Source organism: Crocuta crocuta, unplaced genomic scaffold (assembly GCF_008692635.1).
Source record: "Crocuta crocuta isolate KB4526 unplaced genomic scaffold, BGI_CrCroc_1.0 scaffold457, whole genome shotgun sequence".
NCBI lineage: Eukaryota > Metazoa > Chordata > Mammalia > Carnivora > Hyaenidae > Crocuta > Crocuta crocuta.
This window is the reverse complement of record NW_027531318.1, coordinates 1,169,212-1,191,623: the sequence shown is the minus strand read 5'-3', so window position 1 is coordinate 1,191,623 and position 22,412 is coordinate 1,169,212. Positions and strand designations below refer to the sequence as shown.

General features: G+C 45.3%; 1 protein-coding gene across 2 annotated transcripts in view; it reads left to right on the top strand.

The window, feature by feature from the left end:
• CCNY (cyclin Y) overlaps nt 1–13,430 on the top strand; it is a 317,839-nt gene extending 304,409 nt beyond the window's left edge. For both annotated transcript variants that reach the window (XM_077771716.1, XM_077771717.1), the window contains 2 exons: nt 6,559–6,721; nt 10,481–13,430. In XM_077771716.1, coding sequence (XP_077627842.1) covers nt 6,559–6,721; nt 10,481–10,597 — 280 coding nt within the window. In that variant the 3' untranslated portion in view covers nt 10,598–13,430. The remainder of the gene's footprint in view (nt 1–6,558; nt 6,722–10,480) is intronic.
• Nucleotides 13,431–22,412: the final 8,982 nt, after the last annotated feature.

The window sequence follows — 22,412 nt, the reverse complement described above, 5'->3', positions numbered from 1 at the left end:
CTGGTGTTTGTGGACAGAACATTCAAGAAACAAATTTGAATATTTAGCTGAGGAGATTTCTTAAAGTTTTTTTTATTTTTATTTTTTTATTTATTTTGAGAGACAGAGAAGAGCACAAGTGGGGCAGGGAGAGACACACACACACACACACACACACATACACACACACACACTCTCAAGTGGGCTCCGCACTGACAGTGCTTGGGGCTCCATCTCACAAACCACAAGACCATGACCTGAGCTGAAATCAAGAGTTGGACGCTTAATCGACTGAGCCACCCAGGTGCCCCTAGCTGATATTTTTAAGCAGAGTGTTAAAGGTGCTGCCTGGTTTCTCCTTGCTGGTTATAATAAAATCTGAGGAGAGAGAAATTGAAGAAGGAATTTTTAGGTAAGAAGGGACCAGATGTTGAAGATTCGGAAAAACTCAAATTTTCTGATCTCTGCCTATCCCTTTTGCAAAAAATGAGGAAGCGTGCTCTGGAGAGAAGAGTAAGGGTGTGGGGCTGAACAGCGTTGGCTAGAGAGATTCCAAGTGTGGCTCAGTGATCCAGTCCACCATCTCGGCACAAGTGTTGGCAGCTTACACTGAAGCAGACAGAGACAGGACACAATGAAGGGAGGCTGTCAGGCTTCTGGGATTCTACAGGACGGACCAACAGAGCTGCCCTGCTATGGTGTGTCATTCTTCACAAAAGGGGGGAGATGACCGTGAAGGCAGTTTAGAAACTGGCAGAGCTGCCTTTGCCACCATTGGCACAGCAGGTGCAGGTCTGGGGGCCGAGGCTGCCTCCTCCCGGCCAGGAGCAGGGGCTGCTGCCACCTCAGCAGGCTGGGTGATAGAGCATCAGCCAAAGATTATTCTCAAGACTTAAAATCTAATGCATTTTCCCTGCTAGATTTCAGACTTGCTTGAGACCCATGAGCCTTTCCTACTTTTTGATTTCTCCTTTGTGTAATGGGAGTGCCTGTGGAAGCAGATACTTGTTTGGTTTCACAGGTGTACACCTGGAGAGGAATTTTGCCTCAGGATGAATCATACCTCCAGGCCCACCTCTACCTGATTTGGATGAAATTTAGATGAGACTTTGGACTTGGGGTTGATGCTGGAATGGAATTAAGACTTTTGGGCTGTTGGGATGGAGTGAATGTATTCTGCATGTGAGGTGGACCAGAAGGGCTGAGTGCCATCTCCCTCAAATGCATATGTGAAGGCCTAACCCCTTGTACCTCAGCATATAACCATATTTGGAGATAAAGTGTTTAAAGAAGTAATTAAGTCAGAATGAGGTTATTAGAATGGGCCTTAATCCAATATGATGTGCCCTCTAAGAGATTAGGTAACTGGCAGCAGACAGCAGGACAGTTGTGCTATTTTGTTATAGCAACCTTAGCAAACTAATACATCCAATAAACATTACTGAAAGAAGGAATGAAATCCAGTGTGGTCAAGAAGCCGTCAGGGGTGTGTGTTGCTGACCAAGCTTGTGGAGATAGGACCTTTAAGTGATTTTGTAGCGTCTGTCCAGAATTGTAGATTTACTGTTGGAACTTTTTATTTTATTTTATTTTTTTTTAAAGTTTTATTTACTTCTAGGAGAGAGAGAGAGAGACAGTGTGAGCAGGGGAGGGTCAGAGAGAGAGGGAGTTACAGACTGAAACAGGCTCCAGGCTCTGAGCTGGCAGTCAGCACAGAGCCCGACGCGGGGCTCGAACCCGCGAACCGCGAGATCATGACCTAAGCGAAAGTCGGACGCTTAACCGACTAAGCCACCCAGGCGCCCCCTGTTGGAACTTTTTAAAATCAGTGCTTGATCTCAGTCTTTTCCTGGAAAACTCCATGAGCTTGGGGAGAAAATGGCTCCTAGGTACCCTCTCCATGGAGAAAGAGCAGTGTGGGGTATCACTGGAGACTAAGAGCTATGGTACTTCACAGTGTGTCAGTCTCATGTCAGTGGCTCGTCTTCACTTCCTGGCAGAGGCAGCCTGAGCTTTCCTTTGGAGCTCCTTAGTAGGAAGAGGATTCACAAGTTGCAGATGGAAAGCTTTATAAAATGTGTTTTTCAGCTCTCCCTTCAGACCTCCTTTTGTCCCCCTCTGCCCCCTTCTCTTGGTTTCTGGCCTTGCCTGTGTTCTAGCGTCCTGATGTGACCTTTCTGTGCACAGGTTCACTTACAGCTAAAGAGTCATCCAGCAGTAAGGAACGTGACTTAGAGTCCCTTCCACCTGTAGACAGTGGGGTTCTGGCTTGGAAGGCAGCTAACCATGTGGGCAGGTGGCTGGGAACGTAGGTTGAAGAGCATTGTAAGACAAGTGGCACTGAAACTTGTGGGTAGAACCCTCAGGGTCACCAACATCAGACTTGAGGCTCAGGCTGATGTGCAGCATGACAGGGCCATGGGCCAGTCTGTCTCTTTCTGTCTTGCTAACAGTAAGTGGTCACGTTGTCACAGGTCAACTTTGAGCACCTAATGACAACTGCTGTGGATGGGAAAGCAGATGGTGGACTTTGATAGGCAAAAATGCTGTTTAAAAAATTACACTTGGGGCACCTGGGTGGCTCAGTCGGTTAAGCAGCTGACTTCAGCTCAGGCCAGGATCTCATAGCTTGTGAATTCAAGCCCCACGTCAGGCTCTGTGCTGACAGCTCAGGGCCTGGAGCCTGCTTTGGATTCTGTGTCCCTCCCTCCCCCCCACCCCCGTCGCTCCCCTGCTCATGCTCTATCTCTCAAAAATAAATGTTAAAAAAATTTTTTTTAATTACACTTGGGGTTGTTTTGATTTTCTTTTGCAATAACCTTGTAAGGGTCATTTTCATATGTAAACAAAGGAATCTCAAATAAGGAAAAGCAAAGAGACTTGTCTTGGTGCCACAGAGCAGATAGAGGTGCAGAGCAAAATGCTCAGACCCTCCATAGGTGTAGGGAGCCTGGTCTTTGGTTTTTGGTTTTAATTGTGATAAAATATACATGACCTAGAACTTACTACTTTAACATTTTTAAGTGTGTAGTTCTGTGGCATTAAGTACATTCACATTGTTTTAAGTACATTCACATTGTTGTGCAGCCATCACCAACTAGAAGCTCTGGTAATGGGTACAGAAACTGTATAAAATAGTAAGTCCCCATTCACCCTCCCCCAGGCCCTGGCAACCATCGTGCTCCTTGTCTCTATAAACGTCACTACTCTAGATACTTCATTGAAGTGGAATCGCACGGTATTCCTCTTTTTGTGACAGGCTTATTTCACCTAGCATATCCTCAAGGTTCATCAGCGTAGTAGCACATTGGAATTTCCTTCCTTTTTAAGGTTGAAGATAGTCTATGTACATACTGTTTATCCATTCATCTACTGGTAGACACCTGGACCCTTGCAGTACTTCTACCTCTTGACTATGTGAATACTGCTGCCATGAACACGAGGTACAAATATCTCCTTGAGTCTCCGCATTCAGTTCTTTCAGCAGGTATATAGCCAGAAGTGGGATTGCTACTGTGGATGGCTGGTTTTTAAAGTAAACCCATTTTTCTAGAAAAGCAGGCAGATGATAAATGTTTAGATGATAAACAACTCTCCTTACTCCATTTAAGAGGCCCCTTTGTAAGCTGCTGAATTGTGTGAATTCAGTTGGGTTTCTTCACAGTTTTGATCTACTATAACATATTTCTGAATGTATGTTTTGTATATTGTCTTGAGTTTATTTCTTGTAAAATTTTACAGCAGAACTATTTTATCATGTCTTTCAATTGAGGGCAATAAATCCATCAAGCCTGTCCTCTCTGTGTCACTGTTAGTACTTTTTCTTTAAGCTTATTTATTTTGGGGGGAGAGAGAGAGAGCATGCGTGCGTGCATACACACACACACACACACACACATGCACACACACACGTGAGCGGGGGAGGGACAGAGAGAGAGGGAGACAGAATCCCAAGCAGGCTCTGTGCTGTCAGCACCGAGTCAGACGCTTAACTGACTGAGCCACCCAGGCGCCCCACTGTTATTGTTATGACTTACCACATAGAAGCTGTCACATGTCCCTGTAAGATGTACTACTACAGTTTGGAAATACAAATTTGAGGAATTATTTTTATTTTCTCAATCTTGCCTTAGAAAGCACGACAGCTGTAAAGTCCATATTTCCCTCAGAGCTTAAAAAACATCCAAGAAAAGTCTGAAGAAAGGCTGTTCTTTTTTTTCCCAGGAACCTTGGAGAGAATGCCATCTTGTTCAAAAACAGACTCCTCTTGACTCTAATCAGAGTGTATACCCTCAACAAGAATCATTGCTATGTATACACCATTTGGGGCAGGATTAACAGACCAGCTCTCTTACAGAATTAAAAAGACAAGATTCTCTTAGCAGGATAGTAAGAGCTGTAGTGGCGCCTTCGGCCGCCAGACGGCAGTCTGTCCCCAAGCAGCTCCCACCGTCCGCCAGGAAAGCTCCTTCAGGCCCATTTGTTTTGGCACTTCTGGCCTTAGCAGTATTTTTGGCGCTCTTGTTTTATTAAAATCTTAATTTTATTAAAATCTTAGTTCCAATATTTCACAGGATGATCTTTTGTTAAATCTCACGTAAGAGAGGTATAAATAAAAGTTACTTGAAGTAAAAATTATCCCAAATAAGTCAGAGTAATTTAGACTCTTGAAAAGAATAAAATTTAGCACAAGATGCACGTTTAGAGTTCACCTCCTCCACTGGACTGTCTAGAAACAGAACGCAGTTATGCTGTTTCTCTGATGAAAAGACTGAGTGTGACTTCTCCATGTTCCCATATGAAGCACTCAGACCTTCACTAGCAACTTGCTGAGGTTTCTTAACTCTCATTTGCCCAGTACCTTCCCTCTCTAAAGCTACCTGCCCTTGCCCAAATCCTGGCCTGCCTTTCTTGTGGCCTCAGTGCTCCTGACCCCTGTTGTCACAGCAGCGTGAGACTAGAACAGAGTCCCCCTCAGTCTCTGATGGCTTAGTGAGGTGACTCATCAGGAGCAGACTGGGACTCGGGTACACTGTGGGACAGGATGGTGCTATGTTAGTTTGAGATTGCAGAAAGTCAGGTGTCTACACAGGGGTCAGAATTGGGCAGCTCAGTGTTCGGTGGAGTCAGTGGAGGTGGGGTCAGGGCTTAGGAGCGGGGAGACCTGGCACTCAGGACAGGGTTGGTTCATCAGCCTTCAGTGTCACTCAGGGGAGATGGTGAGCAGGTGTCCTGTCCTCCACTCCCTGCCAGAAATACTCTGCTCCCACCTTCCCTTCTCTCCACCAGAGACTTTGTTTCCCAAACAGTTCAGCTCTTATCTCTGTGGAAAGCCTTCCTTGATCCCTCCACCCAGGCTGAGCTTGGTCTCTTCCACCCAGTAACACGAATAACTGAGCACTAATTGTATGTCAGGTACTGTGCTAGGGCCAGGTATGTAAACTCTGATGTCATGGTTTCCATCTCCGAGGAGACAGGGAGGGGAGGCTGAGTTAAGGTGACACTTGGAGTGGAGTGTGATGAAGGACAGAAATAGAGGGGTGTGTTGTGTGTTTGGGAACACAGGGTGCTTCCTGGGGATGGTGATGCTGAAACTGTGTGCCTGACCCAGAACCAGTGCTCAACAGATCTCCATTGCTAAGGACTTTTCTCCTTCCAGATAGTAACTAGCAAGAGATGAACCTGATCTAAAAGATAATTGACATGAGAGAGTTGTCCAAATAGATGTTTAATCATTTATTCTGGCTTCCCATCACTCATTTTCACCCACCTATAGATGGGTGGGCCAGATGGACCTTAATACCTGTGTTGTCCCCTTTACTTACCAATCCCTATAGGTGACTGGGTCTGGAAGTGTGGGCCAGGACCAGCCTCATCAGCGTCGCGTGGGAGCTTGTTAGAAAATTCTCAGGCCTGCCCCAGACCTGCCGAAGCAGAGGCTGGGGTGGGCTCTGCATTCTGTGTGTTAACAAGCCCTCCACATGATTGGATGCATGTTCAGGCTTGGGAACTGCTACCTTCATTTTTCTGGGTTGGGAAGTTACCTTTTTGTGAGTCCAGTGGCTGTGATTCACTCTCTTGCTTCCTGCATTTCCAAAGGAAGCCTGTACAGCAGCTCCTCCGCTGTTGCCAGGAGGTGGGGAAGAGCCACTGAGGAAGGGCAGGCGTCTAGGCTAACAGTGACCTTCCCGTGGGCTCCTGTCTCAGTCCCTCAGCAGATGCCACTTGACAGCTCTTGACAGCTTCATCTGCCCCATGTGTGATGGTCTGTGCTGAGATTTGCAGCCAGAGCCTGCTGTATGTGTGTTGGGTCTCAGTGAAATGAATCACCCTGAAGCACTTCCTGGTGATCATCCCAATTAATCAGGCCTCATCCTTCTGGGCACTTGATCATTCAACTTTTAATACCAGTTTAGTGGTTAAGCTGCAACTCTGGTGTCCAACCAGGCAATTAATTAGATAGCTTTTCTCCCCGGAGGTTTCAGTTTTCTGGAGTCTGGTCTCCAGCAGCTTGCCCTGGCCGGCCACGCAGCCTGCTATGGCAGCTGAACAGGTGCTGTTTTTGTCTTTGCTTTGCAGGAATGAGCTAGAACGACAGTTTCTTGAATTGCTCCAGTTCAACATCAATGTTCCTTCCAGTGTTTATGCCAAGTATTATTTTGATCTTCGTTCTCTGGCAGAAGCAAACAACCTGAGCTTTCCCTTAGAGCCCCTGAGCAGGGAGAGGGCTCACAAGCTTGAGGTAAGATGCTTCAGCATACTGGGATTTGATGCATTATTGCAGATGCATCATCTGAAGGCTATGGAAAGTATGAGGTCATTTTTCCCCACTATGTGTTAGTATACAATAAGGACGAGTTACTCTGGATTTAGAGTTGGCCAATTCATTTAGTTGATTATAATTCATACAGTCATTTTTAATAACCTTCTTAATACCAGTTTTTATTTAATGTGCATTGATTCTATTCTTGAAATGTTAAAAAAAAAAACAGACCCAGTTTTTTAAAAAAAATAATGTCACAAAAGAAGTATTTCTCGGCATGCACTTTTATTAGGAAGAAGATACCAGGTGGCCCTAATGAGAATCCCAAAAGGTTTGATTCTGCTTTTTTTCAAAATATTTTCTCTACATCCCAGTGAGAGCTGGGGCCAGCCCCATTGGTCTTGGTCTGGATTTAGGGCCTTCACTGTTAAGCGGTATGACTTTTGTAGTTAAGCCTCATATTTGCACTAACCTCTTCCCAGCTGGCATTTTGGTTGGATGGAAAGTGGTGGGGTGATAAGAGGGATCACTCGTGAAGCCTCTCCCTCCAGAGAAGGTGTGCTGAGGCCCTCTGTACCTTCGTCCTCAGGCACTATTGTGGTCTTATTCTGTAAACCTTTGATCAAAGCAGTGGATGGTACAATCATGTCCCAAGCTTGGTGAGACCCAGGAGCGCTGTGCTGCCTGCCCCCTTGTCTAATCCGAGTGAAATGTACAGGATCTGGTATTGAGTACCGGATCACGATGGCCAGAGCTAACAGAGTTAGCTATGAACAAAACAAGGGTCTAGAGGGAGGAGGTGAAGAGGTTATTATGGATTGCAAGCTTAACAAGGCAAAAACTTTAACTAAAATTGTAAAAAGTAAATAATATGGTATTCTCAAGAAGAAACGTAGTAAAACTATGGAAAAGACTGGATACAAAGGACCGTGTTTAAAATAAAAAGCCCGTGAGGTTTTCAGAACTCCGCCACTTTGCTGTTAATTAGTACAAGCCATTAGGATACAACTAACTGTTCATTTAGGTCTCCCATTTCTCTTGAGCAAGAAATGGAAAGCCCTTTCTCTGAAGGATATGCTCCCAGGCAAGTGTAATCAGGCTTTCATGAGCACACACATGAAATAGGATTTGATTTCACGGTGAGCGGGAACCTTATTTCAGCCTCGACAGCAGGCTCTAGAAGCCCTAGTGCCCAGTGGCTCCTCTTATGCTGAGGAGAGGAGCCTGGCCTGCAGGCAAGCGAGTCTGTGGTTCTCTGAGGGATGGTGTCTAGTGTTGCACATCAGCCAAATTGTGGGCACACAGGCTGGGACTGGAGCAGTCGGTGCCTGCTGTTAATTCCATCAGGTTGTCCAAATAGGAAGAAGGATCACTCTTCTGCTCCTGGGGCCGCCAAACCAAGTGCTTCATGGGCTCGCTGGGCGGAGGAAGCCAGCAGTCCTGACAAGACTATTTCTCTTCTCCCAAGAGTAGGAGCTTCCGAAGATGCAGGCCTTCCCTCCTCTGGGACTGGACAAGACACTGTCTAGAAAAAGAGTTGACATGCCTTTGAAATAATTTTTAAGAAATGAGATTTCATTATTTTCCAGACTCCAGCATCCCTATTAGTCCATCTGGTTAGCCAACCAGAACCTCTTCATGGAAAGTGAGGAGGAGTGAGACATTAGAAGTTGCTCTTACCTCAAGTTCTGTTCCTGCTCAGATGAACCACCAAATGGCTGACTTGACATGTTAGTTGCAGGGTAGAGTGTGGAAATAAGAGTGCAGCAGGAACCGAGGCAAATGCAAAGTCATCTTTTCATTAGCCTGGTCATTTCTCTTTGAAATAAATTAGTATCTGTATGCATGTAGGAGATGGGATTAAAGCTAAGAGCTTGTATAATGAAATCTAGAATAAGACAGTACATTGCAAACTCATTATTATGGTATAACATTCAGACCTGCTTACTGTTTGTAAGCTAAGAAACAACAGATGATAATCTCAAGATGTTTAAATAAATGAAAATAATTTACTTTAAAAAATCATTGCTCTAATGTTTGTAAAGAATCTGATTTCTCTTTATGTCATCTATGTTGTGTATATGAAATCTATTCCACATGAGGAACTCTCAGAGTGATAGCCCATCTCTTGCCCTCATTCATCTGTCTTGGAGGAAGACACCCTCAGCTCCCGTCTCTCTCCTCCAGTCCATTCCCCCTGCCGCCACTGGAGCTGCTCTTCTAAAGTGCACGTGTGGGTTTTTGGAAAACAAACAAGGATCAGTTTATTTTGGAGAATAAATGAGAATAAACATAGTACCCTGTGCTTCCATTACTTTGAGCATTCCCTGTTATGTGCATGCCTCTGTTATGTGCATATTTCGATTGGAACTCACACATCCATTTGACACGTATTTACACATACTCACCTAGGGTCCTCTGATCCTTGACACTGAACCGTCATGAACAAAAGTGACAGACCCTGCCCTTTTGGAGTTTACATTCTGCTGGGAGGACACAGACAGTAAACATAATAAATAAACTGGCTAGTATGTTAGAAGGGGAGTAAAAGAGAAGAAAGGTGGGGGTTGCTGTGGTCAGTGGCCTCACTGAGTAGGCCATGTTTGCATGAGGACTTCAGCGTGGCCTTGCAGAACCCTCCAGGCTGAAGGAAGAGCTGCTGCAAAACGTACAGTTGGGAGCGAGCTCAGGCTAGGGTGATAGGGGTTGGAGGGGCCCACAGAGGAGGGTGGGTGAGGTGAGGAGGGAGGGGGTGTAGGGGAGGAGATCACAGAGCTAGGTAACAGGAAAGCAGGGAGAAGGGCTGGAAGGGTTATTGTTGTCCTTCCAGTGAGAGCTGTGACGATGCAGTCAGGGTCAGCGGCTTCTGTGCCTTTGTCCGTTGACGGTGACCCCTTGGCAGGTGGGTGCTGTGTCTGCTTCCCTGGCCCCTGCATTGTCCTCGGCCTATTGCTGGACTTGTATACAAGTTAAAGGACTTCATATTTGCATCATCACGGATGAAGTCAGCCCCACCCATGGGTCCTTTTGACAGAAGGCAAAGTAAATGTGACTGGGGCGATGTGCACCCTCAGCCCACACCCAGTAGCAGCCCTGAAGGAGCCACAACCGGGCTCTGAGCCCCTGGGACGACCTAGCCTTGCTCTTGGCTGAGGCCCTCCCGTCTGGAGTATCAGTGTCCTCATCAAGAAAGTGAGGACAGTGTGGATTGTGCATTCATTCCAGGCTGCTGCGGCCCCTCCTGGTTCCCTTCTTCTTCAGTCATGTAGAGTTGACTCAAACACCTGGTCATCTGTGTAGACTCAGTCTCGGATAAATGCCTGCTGCCAAGTATTGAGCTCTCTGCCCAGCACGGCCCAGCACGAAGCCCCAGTGCATTATGACAGCTTCGCAAGGGGGGTGCTCAAAACAGCCACATACCCGGGGCCACACCCCCTTAAGTGGTTAGTCAGCCCCCCAGGCCACACTGTCCGTAATTGTTTCCCATTTTGAGAGGATTTTCTCAAGTAGACTGTAAGCACTCTGGAGACAGGGCCTGAGTCTGCACGTCCGCTGTCGCCCCCACCGTGCCAGGCCCAGATCTGGGCACAGGACGTGAACTCCGCAGGGCAGGGCCGCCTGTCGGTGTTGTTCCTGGTCCTCTGTGTGCAGAGGGGCTGGGAGCATGGAGGGAGGGAGGGGCTGGCACTGAGGGCACGAGCCCACCCTGACCTCACTTGTCTCTCTTCTGCCCCCCAGGCCATCTCGCGCCTCTGCGAGGACAAGTACAAGGACCTGCGAAGACCCACGAGGAAGCGGTCAGCGAGTGCTGACAATCTAACTCTGCCGAGATGGTCCCCGGCCATCATCTCCTAACCGTAGGCGTCCCCACTGGAGGCCGTGCCATCCCGCAGTTTCTCCTTTAGTTTGAGAAAAGACAGACTTGGGGTGGTTTTGTTTTTGTTTTTCTTTCCTTTTCTTTTTTTTAATTCATAGCTCTGTCAGGCTGCCTTGATGACCGCCTCCAGGCTGTGTGGCCCACACGCAGCAAGGCCTCGAGGGAAGCGAAATCAGTATTCCGGAAGTCCTGTTTCATGCCTTTCCCCTCGTCATTAACAGCACTTCCCTCATGGAAGAAAAAGACTCTCATCCTGGAGAAGGAGACAAAGGGAAAGGGAAGTCGTAGAGGCAGGGAAAAGGTTAAATGGCTCGGCCATCTCTTAAGTCCCCGTCTGGTCAGTAGATGATACGAGGGAAAAACACAATAGTAGGTAACAAAGTTGGATGTGCATTAAAGACAAGAGTGCAGCGTTTATCACCTCCACTTGGATCAGTATGTTCTGTAAGACTTCTCGCATTCCTTCTAGCTGCTTTTTTGGGATTTGGGGGATTTTTTGTTTGTTTTTATTCTGTTTTGGTTTTGGTCCCACAGAGCAGAGAATATAGTTTGTACCCATCATGGCACAGACATCCAAATAAATAGTACTGGTTGTTTCTCTCTGCACTACTCCTGTGAGCTGTCTTCTGAGCTTTCTTCCTCACAAGTGCGATGCGCTTGTTACGTTTCTGTACACCTTTATTTTATACAGCTTTTCTCCAACCATGGCAAAATTAACTTGACTGTAGTGCTGAACCAAAAGTTTCCCTTTCCCTCCTCATTTCCACACCCCAAGAAAATTCTAGATCACATGGGTGCTTGTGCCTTCCTATTTTCTTGCAGGTTTTTTTTCTCTGACCTGAAGTCATAATTACAAATCTGTCAGACTTTGTGAACTGAAGGAAACAATGTGCAGCAGAGGGTGTCCTCTGGTTGAAGAGTTTCTGGAGTGCTAGGTGTTTGCCTGAAGCTACTGAGTAGAGCCATTTCTCTGTACCCCCTGCCCAGTTCATTCCTCTACTTCCATGTCCATTGTTGCAAGCAATATTCTTCTCAATTTTTATATGTTTACTTTAAATCAAAGTTAGTCTATTTGTATAAAGTTTTTTAAAAATCTAAAATTAAAAAAAAAAAAAGGGTGGGGGTTATTCCGGTGGGAAGATCATTGAATGGCAAAATGTAAACTATTAACTGAGGTATTTTTCACAGGATGATTGAATAAAAAAACTCAACTTGCATTTTCATTGTGGGTGCTTAGAGAAGTTCTACAAAATTCAAACTGTGAAGGTTTATGCTTCATTAGTTTTGACCGTACTTTTTCATTTTCTGACTATCCCTAATTTCCTTATGGGCTAGATAAGAATCTTTTATATCAAGTAAAATAAAAGGGTTAATGATAGAATATCAGAGTAAATTTGGTATTAAGTCTAAGAATCTGAGTCAGTGAAGCATATAATGCTTTGGGTTTTTGCATATTTTCCTGGGTCACAATGACAGGTTTCTAAGTTTTTTCCCGTTTCAAGTTTCTGCGAGGCAAATGGCAGCAGATACTCTATGTTTCACCTTCCTCCTATTTGAACTTGGAAAACTTTGGAATCCTATTAGTCTTGGGTACCCTAAGGTCATACGCCTGATCCCCAGACATGCTTACTCCTGATGGAACGTACTTTGGAAATGGAAGGGATTCAGAAAGTTGAAACCCCAAGATCTTCAAGCCAAAAGTGCTAGTCAGGTTTCAGTGAAATTTGTATCATGTGTAAACAACTGTTTGGACCAGAAATATTGTCAAGTTCTTTCTGACCTAAACTTCCAAAAGCAAACAAACTGAATCTGAAAAGTTAATTATCTTTCCCTTGTAATGGTGTTGATATACTCTGTATGGGTACCAAAATTAGTTTCTCTCTTTAAGTAAGAGTTGGATTTAGAACTTTAACTAGAGATCTAAAAATGTAGAAAATATCATTTTATATTCCCTAGTCTATATAGCTTAAAAAGGGACATATTTTCTTAGCTGAATATGAATACCTCTCAAGCCTAAATTAGTTCCTCTCATGTAAAGTATCTTATTTTACTGATTCATTTCAGGAAAGAGGTTCTGCTGCCTTTAAAGCAGAAAGCTTATTTTTATCCCTTTTATTTGAATGAGAGAGATTTGAAAATTGAATTCTGTAAATATTTCAATGCATCTGCTATTATTTTGTGGAGTTTATTAAACTACTTTAAAAAATTGTATAGTCTATTTATTGTATGTATGTACATACAGTCTGATAACTTAAAATTTAAAGTGGATTCCGTAAAACCTGACTCAGTCTTGTTTGGACTATTGAACATTGTTTTAGCCTTGTGCACTGGACTCTACCTCTGTATAGGAAAATTTTCCATATTCATTAATAAGTATTGATCTGTATTAATTGGTTATGTTTCTTGCACTAAGGATTTTTAAAACTCTGCTGTAAGTGTAGATTTTAGTTTTACTTTTGCAGTATGAATCACTTGACACATAGATACTTCAGGTTTGTTTATTTTATTTTTCTACATGATGAGGAAGACTTAAATTTTGTTCTTTGGTTTGTTCTGAGTTTGCCAAAAAGAAACCCCAGCAACACCCAATACAGTACCTATTGGCAAATCATAGTGACTGTAATTTGTTTGCAAGATCATTCGATGCCCTGCAATTAAAGCTGGATTGCTATTTAGGACTACATTGTCTTAGTGTAGTTTTTGAATGGACAGTTTTCATCATTGATGGAGGATGAAGAAAACTGCACGTTTTGTTGACTTTAATTTTAGATTTGACTTAAACAACAAATAAAGTCATTGGGAGAATAAGTATATCCCAGTGAATTTGTTTTAATTTGTTTTACTTTTTCTTAACTGGGAAAAGGGAAAGAAGTCAGGGATTTAAAACCAAATTGGAGGGCAAGGTGGGAGATCCTACCACGATCCGAGATGTGTTCCTATGCCTTAATGCACTAGGTGAGGCCAGTGTTAGAGCCTTGGACCCATCGTCTGGCTCCTCTTCTGGGCTGGCTCTCCCGAGTTCCTTCTCTTGGTCTTTGGCAGGGGCATCTCCATCTTGGGGTTTCCCTTGGTTCTGGGGATTTTGACCCTCAGCTGAACTGCAAAGCAGAATTTTGGGAGTGAGTGATTTTGATCCTTTCTGGCTGCTTTTGGTAACCTCTCACCTGGGGCCATATTTTACAGCTTTGAATTTTTTAAACAATAAAATATAATTCTTGGTTCATTGTAGGTACTTAATAAGTGTTAAATAAATAAATACATAGAACAAATAGTGCCTTCCTGCTGCATTTTTTTAAATATTATGTTGAGATAAAGTTATACAGGTTTTATAGATGCTGAGTATGAACCTCTTTGCAAGAGCCATGGGAAAAGTGTTATTAGGCGTGGAAGTCTTGAGCAATTCACAAAAGTATCAAGCACCTCTTAGAAACCTCTAATAGAGATATTGCATGTAAAGACGTCTCAGAGCATGTCACTTTTGTGGTGATACCCTGTTTTGTATTAATGACTTTATCTCCTTTGACTTCACTGGAGTCCGCATCTCAAGACTGTGTTGGGTGGATCTTAGAGACATGGATCATCTTTTGAAAGGCCAACCAGAGAGAGCCCGTATTGTTGAAAAAGAGAAGAAAATAAAACATACCCTCAAGCTGAACTGGGAAAAGGATACTTGAGAAGATTTTTTAAACCATATGGGAATGCAAGGAAAGTGCTGCACACAATTTCATTAATATCATGATTTGCTGTTACTGAGTGCAGAGCCTTACTAAAGCTCCTGCATCTAAACCAGATGCTCCCCTCCCGCCCCGCCCCGCCCCTGCCTCAGAACAAGTTAGGGAGCTGCAGAAGTGTGCCTGCAGTCACAGAATGGGTGATGGAGTGTACCTGACCAGTACTGCTGACTTCCTTTCCAGTTTTCCTGTTTTGATTTTCTAAGTTTGAATTTGTGAGGGTGCTGAAGGAATACTTAGTCACTTTCCATTAGAAGCTTCAAGAGTTCAGTGATGAGCACTGAAACGGTCTGCTTTTATTCACATCTCTCAACTGGAAGTCTTTGGAGGGTTCTGTGTATCTGCATCACTGTGGGTCTTAGCTGTGAGCACTCAGGTGAGGATTTGTCTCGGCCGCTGTGCTGTCCATTGTAGGTCTTTGTAGAAGGCCTTCTGGAAGGACCTATGACACTAAAAAATGTGCCGTGAAATATCCCAATGGTGTTGGGAGTTTACAGATCTCTCCAAGTTTTCCTGTGTCTTTTAGTGCCTTGATACAGGTACAGGTCTTTAAGAACTTGGCTTACATAACTAAGTTATTTCAAATGCAGGGTAGTAGAAAGGCATTCCAGAATAATTCTGTGCCCTTACTTGATTGGACATGGAAAAGAGCAACCAGCATATTGATGAGATAGGGTTCTTGCCGTACAGTGACTGAAGAGAAATGCCCCTTTGTTGGTCATTTTGTCTGCAGGTGGTCTGCTCACGAGGTTAGTCAGAAGTATCAGGCACCTCCTGTCTACCAGGCATTGCACACAGTGGGGGTCTGTCGGGACTAAAATCTGGCCCCTGTCCACATAAAGCTGAATTGATTTGGTTTGGATCAAACCATGTCAGTGGTTCTGACATGCCAGAGAAAATTAGACACACATTTCATCCTGTCATGAGCATGAAAAAGAAGATCTAAACCTGCCTCTGGTAAGAGACCTGTGTGTAAGGGGCTTCTTGAACATCATTTCTTCCCACAGACATTTGTGGAGTTCTACAATCGTTCAGTGTTACAGATTGGTATTTTTTGAGCACCTTAAAGCTAATGTGATTGCTACCAAGAACACGGAGAAGAAACCACTGGAAAATAATAAGTAAGATGGCAGTTATAAGGTCACTGTACAAAAGTGATAGTTTTCCTAGTCACCAGCACTAACCAATTAGAGAATACATTGGAGGAGATATGCCATTCGAAACTGCATCACGTTATAAACTCTCCAAGAACAGAAACGTTAAGTGCTTACGATGGCCACTACAGCTTAAGCATGTAGCACACTTTAATTCATTGAATGCTTATCAGTTTTAGGGTGGCTGCTGCTCCTTCAGATGAGGCTGCTTAGGCTTGCAGAGGCTAAAACCTTGCTCTGGGCCCACAGTCAGAGTAGAGGAGCCAGAAGGCCTGACTCCAGAGCTTAATTTTAACCAGCCTGCTATAGGGCCTTTCACTGCCCTCATTAGGGAAGAAGACCTGTCAAGAAGTGTGTTCTAGTCTTCCCCACCCCCCAACACACACACACACACACTCATGCCATTCCAAAACCTGCAAAATGAGCTTATGGGGAAATGGAGTCTTTGTAGATATAATTAGTTAAGATGGGGTCATGTTGGATTAAGGTGGACCCTAAATCCAATGACTAGCGTCCTTATAAGGAGGGGACTTGGGGGGCACCTGGGTGGCGCAGTTGGTTAAACAACCTACTCTTGACTTTGGCTCAGGTCATGATCTGTTTTGAGATTGAGCCCCACTCTCAGCATGAAATTCTGAGATTCCTGGGATCTGGGATCCTCTCCCTCATTCTACCCCTCCTCTGCTCACACTCTCTCCCTTTTTCTCTCTCAAAATAAATAATTAAAGAGAAGGAAATTTGGACATAGAGACATAGGGAGACCTATGGACAGCATCGTGTGACAAGCGGCAAGTGTTGGAGTGAAGCAGCCACAAGCCGGGGAACGCCAAGGCTTGCGGGCAGGCTGGGGGAGGCAAGGAGAGGTCTTGATGCCAAGGCCCGATTTGAGAATTTGAGCCGCCAAAACCGTGAGAGAATCCATTTCTGTGGTAAGCCACCCAGTGCGTGGCGATGCTATGGCAGCTCTAGGAAACTGCTCCATGTCCCATTCCTACATAAAGAAAACACTACACTTTACAGGCATCACTCATTTAAGACTTCTGTTCAAAGTCATGTGTCGGACAGGTCTGCTGCGACCTCACCCCCTCAGTGGCTGCCCTCTCACGGCCCCTGCAGCACCCCCACTTTCAGCCTCGCCTGGTTGCCATTGCTCTGCTCTCCCTCCGGGTCATTTCTTCAGGGACCTCCTGGCCTTACCATGCGGCTCCAGACGGCAGCGGTCCTGTCTGTGCCCACACCTGCCCTAGGCCTCATCCTTTCCGAGGGATGGAAGGGCGTTTACAGAGTTAGAAACAAACCGAACTTGAGCTGGATGCATGTGGGATCTGGATAAATAGGAAAGGAATTCCACTCAAGAATGTTCTCTCTCTCTCCTCTCTCAACATTGCTGAGGGACAGTGTTAAGCAGGCATTACTGTCAGTAAAGATGTACGTGGAAGACTTTGGAAATCAACTAGAGAAGTTTGTACAGTGTCATTCAGTCTTTAAGTATTTGCCTTTAACGTCACTTTCTTTTCCAGAAACCTACTTACCCCTTATATTTTGGGTGCCTTCAGTTCACAAAGCTTTCGCCTTCTCTCAGCAGCCCCCTGATGTTAGTGGAGCAGATGTTGTCCCCATCGCTTTCCAGATGGGAGCTGAAGTGGGGAAAGGCTGAGCAACTCGGCAAAGATGTCATCGTCAGCCACCAAGGGGCTTCCAGTTCATGGGCTGTTGCCCCTAAAACTCCCGAGGAGGCAGCTTCCCCCGTCACGTGAACCTCCATGCGTGTTGCCCTTGGAGAAGAGACAGCTGCAGCATTTAGCCTTTTCACATAAGCTTGGCAATACCTAAAGCGTGAATAAAGGGCTTGTTATTTTTATGGCTGCTAAGTATAGATAACATGCAGATGGTGGGTCTGGCCTGTTCATAGGCATTTTGCAGAAACCTAGGAGTTGCTATTTCCAAGCTGCTGCTGGGCCCACCAGTGATATCTTTTCCCATCAGGTTTTAATTCATGTGCTGTAGACAATCTGGCCACCAACTGGCTCCTCGGGGTGCGGCCCCTCCTTTGGCACGTGTGGGTCTTGCTGGACTGTGGTTTTATTTTTCTGTACTTGTGATTTCTCATTTTTACGTTTACGGCACATTTTCTAGCTCAAAATAATGCCCAGCCTCTGATTTTCACTGGCTGCCTTAGTGTGGATTGTTCTTCCTCAATCCTCATGTCTTAGCTCAAAAAGTCCTACATAAGTGACCGTCTGCCACCTCATCTAAGGCAGAACTTATCCTCACCTTCCACCCAACACTCATGTTACCCTCCTGGTTTTACTTCTTTAATGGCACGTCACTGTCTGAGACCGTCAGCTTATTTGGGGTTTCGGTTGCCTGCCTCTCTGCCACTCGCATCTGCAACAGAAAGCTGAATTTACTGCACTCTCAGGGAGGGGCAGCTGTGAGGCAGTCTCTGAGCCAAGTAGATCTCATAGAGGGTGCTGGAGAGCATGACGCTTGGGGATTTCAGTTCCCAGAGCATTTAGGGCTTGACTGGTCTTTACCTGTGGAGGTGTGTTTATTTAAGTGAGGCTGGGGCGGACTGCCTGGCCCTGGCTGCTGATGTGTAGTTCTTTTTCAAGTGAGTACGGGTTTAAACCAGTTCTGATAGTTACTCTGTGGCCAAATAACCACCATTCTGCCCGAATGGATAGAAACTTTTACCCCACCCCAACCCCCATCAGCTCTCTGAAACCAAGGACATTCTGTCTTGTTCACCACTGTATCCCCAGACTTAGCAAATGCCCAATCTATATTCAGTAAATATTGTTGAATGGATGAGTGAATGGAACATCTTAATGGAGAACTGGCCTCAGCTTCCCCTATGCTGGGAGAGTCTATGAGATCTGAACTTCTAAGGATTGAATGAAGAAGATGAAAGATAGAGTACGTGTTACTCTGGCTCTAGAAGGAAGAACAGACCCAGTGGTCAGTATGAGTTACAGAGACATGGATTTCTGTTCGGTGTAAGGAAGACCCTCTAAGGGTGGCAGCTGTCCAGAGGTGGAAATACCAGCCTTGTCCTGGTGTTAACTGAGAAGAGCGGAAGCAGGGTCTGAGTCAAGAAGAAACTCCAGGGGCCTGATTCCTCACTAAGTGGGTAAGGGCCTGACTTTCTAAGAAATCCTGTGGGTTGCACATGTGGACAAAGACGGTATTTGGTTTGTCTTTCAGGTAAGGTACTTCTGCCATAGTGCATCTCTTTCCTATTGGTATTATCACAGTGGTAGAATCAAGATCTTTGGCACCAGGTCCTAGTTACCGCTTACAAAGACATCGATCAGAATATTCTCCTGTCCTTGCAGAGGGCCTCATTTTGCAGCATTGAACAATTGGAGGTAATTGATCAAATATATTCACTGAGCCATTTAGAAAGGAAGGAATTTAGAGGGACATGGCCAAGCAGGTTCCCTGCCATCCATTTATAAATGACCTATTTTTGTTCCTCTGTGGATTCTCCCCTGGAGTTTTAGAAAACATCCCCTGCCTGCATACCTCTGGAGCTCAGTTCTACCTGGAGCATCAGGCGCCACATGTACACATGCGTTCTGTTTTAGGTGGAGAATCAGTGCTCACTATGTCCGTGCTGACCTCCCTGGATACAGGGGAGAGGAGTAAGATCAGTGAGTGGACCCAGAGTACAGGGTTTGATCTATATAAAGAGGCAGAGGACAAGTATTTTGGGCTGCTGGGTGCCTGAGCTAGTCCTGGCCAGGATGGCTCTCCTTGTGTGGCTGGCCATCGGGAGCTGGGAGAACGTGCCAACATCACTCACGAGGGCAGAACTGGCCAAGACCCCGCCTTGAACAAGCCAGTGGTTGAGTAGTGGCTCCTTCAGTCTTTCAGGCAAAGGTATTCTGGCTACATGGGGGTGATTACCGGGTCACTGAGTCCAGTGGCAAAGGTACACTGGCTGCTGATGGCAGAGGGGATGCTGATTCCTGGCTGAGAGAAGCCACATGGACTCTGTCCGTTGTGGGCTTGACTCAAACTCCCTTCATGAACTGCTGTTCCCTGTTAGTGATTATAAAATAGAACTAGGAAGATCATCTGGCCCAACCTACTCGCTTGGTGGGCAAGAAAACTGGGGTCCCGGGGCTCTCCTGAAGAACACTAGGGATACACAGGTTTCTGACATGCCCCCTGTCCCATGCAATGTCTTCCCCCTTCTACCATCATCCTCTTCAGTTTGCACACACACTTGTGAGAAACAGTGTGTGCCTTGGAGGCCACTGGCCATGACAGCTGAGGCGCCTCTCCCTGTCTGATGCCATGGGGCTAACAGAGTGGAGGCCACTAGCAGAATCCATGTTTAAATAATAGCAGCTACCTTTTCATTGCATGCTCACACCAGATGTGCACACATCAGTGGTTACTATTGTCTGCTTCCACAGCACAGCCCTTTCATGTGATGAACTCCCCTCTGGAACCCCAGTGTATTAGGACAGAGACACACAGATCTGCTTTAGTGGAAGAAATCATGGAGGGCCGCCTTCCACCCACTTAGCAATTCCCGAAATTCCACGAGAAAACCTCAACATTCTAAGAAACAAAGTTAAGAATCATTTTTATGTTATTTTTCAAATTCCCCAATTACCCTATGCAGTGGTATTATTTCCTTCCTCTTTCCAGCTCAGAAAATTTAGGTGAAGAGAAGTTAATTAACTCGAGTGTGGCTGAGCAAGGATTTGAACCCATGCCAGTCTGATTCTTAGCCAGCCCATTGTTAAAAAGTCTGCCAGGAAGAACAAGCTTCATTTGATTTCTTGGATTTTCAAAATCTGTTCATTTTGTTTCCCTAGAAATCCTGGTGATATTAACAACAGAGATAGATCAAGAAAATATTGCTTTAAAAAGTTTTGTGAGTGCAAATCCACTGCTTGAAAAGAATTGAGCACATAGCAAAGAGTTCTCCCAGCAGTCAATGGTCTATTTATTAAAGAGCCTAGTACTGAATACCAATGAACATACTTTCCCACCCATTGCCCCCTTAGGTGTCCAGCTCATTAGGCCACAGCACTGCCCTCCCTCACTACCTTCATGCTCTAATAAACGGGGACTTTGAAAGGCCCACTGGCTAGTACTAGACACGGCATTTTGAACATGAAATTGGACACTTGTGGGTGCTTGAGGTTTTTACTTCCAATTACATATTTTATCTTTCCATTCACTGGTCAGTAGCAGAAATTGCTCATAGCAAAACATACTCAAATCCTATATTTTGTTTTTTCCACTAGAGGACTGTCACTTTTGCAAATTGCTTGAGTTACGGCTTTCCAAAACTTTTAAAAAGCTATAACTGTGTTACAAACATAAGCTCTAGGGACACTGCTACAGTAGAAAACTTTAATACTAATAAGGCAAGACAGTCTCTAAATCCTCCCCATGTCTATTTTCATCTTCCCAGTCCTGTTCTTTAGAATTTCCAGAGAATACAGATTTGCCCTGCAGCAAATCTATGTCCATGGTTCCCAATTAGCCTGACCTGGTGCAACATCAAACTTATTCAGCTACTTTCCCTCATCAGAGTCTATGGCTTTTTTGCAACTTCCCCTGCATCTCACTGATCAAATCTCAGAACAAAATACTGGGAAAATCTGAATGTCCTAGCTATTGAAATATCTATGATTTTGTGAATAAATATTTTCAGGTACTTGTGCATCTTGTTGTTTATATAACCAATTATAAAGAACTGTGGCATTAAATTAAGACATTTTCCCCATCCAGATTCTGACAGCACATGATACTTGTTAGTGCATACAGGTTCTATTCTTAAGCCCTCAGATCAAAGAGTTGTCTGCTTCGGATGAATTGGGTTGACGACTTGATTCTCCTGTGGAGATGTGTGGCAGTCAGGCACGACCCGTTAGCAGGAAAATGTCCCGAAATAACTGGAACAACTGGGCATAACACAGGATTCTCCAGCATTGCAGTTTATGTATTTGGAGTCCGAGCCCAAGCCCAAAGCTGGATGCTCAGGGCCTTGAGGGTGGTGGAAGGCCCTAGAATGGCACAGGTAAAGACTGGATGTAGAGGTGCCAGCTTTAAGAGAGCTGACTCAGTTATGAAAATCGACTCCCTGTTGATTCAAGCGGTCTTGATCGCTTCCCTCTGGCTTTGCTTGGAGGAGGTCATCCGAGCCACGCCCCTGCCACCCACTGAGCATTGTTCCTCAGAAAGCCCCAGAAGGCTTGTCTGGCTCCGGCTTCCCACAGATGATTCTCGCAGAAAAAGTGTTTGTAAAAGCGCTGATGTGAGGCACACAGCCTCATTCCCTTTGGCAAAGGAGGCTTGAACAAGTAGCGTGGGTGGGTGCCAGCTGATAGCTGCATTTGGAGAGGGAAGAGAAGGAGGAATTTGAGGAGCAGTAACAGCAGGAGTCGGTGTTAGGGAACTGGCATTTCACGCTGGGTTGGGCTGGTGGCTCCTTCCTATCTCTGATTCCGCAGAGAGGCCAAGCCCTCATATATCAAAATAGAGGTCTCGCTGTACATCTACAGAAAGGGAAGGTGCATTTGGTGGGAGTCTGTAAGATGGAATGTGCTGAGAGATCAGAGAGATGCCTCAAATGAGCAGGCCACTCATCTATCAGCCTTCTTCTGCTTGAGAATTTCTGAGTTTCACCTCCAGCCCAGGACATGCTCATGTCCAACTGTCACAGAAACCTCTGCTTGACTGAGCCTGCTCCCTCCCGCTCCCCATCCATAGTCCTTCTCTGGGGCGCCCATCTGAGAGAATGGCTGTCCGGTGGCCCAGGCTGGGAGGCTCCTTCCTCATGTGCTCCCCATCCCAGCACACAGGTCCCCCCCTCAGCCGCCACCCGGCAGTGGGAAACACCCTGCAGACAGCAAAGCACCATGTCGATCTAAGGTCCT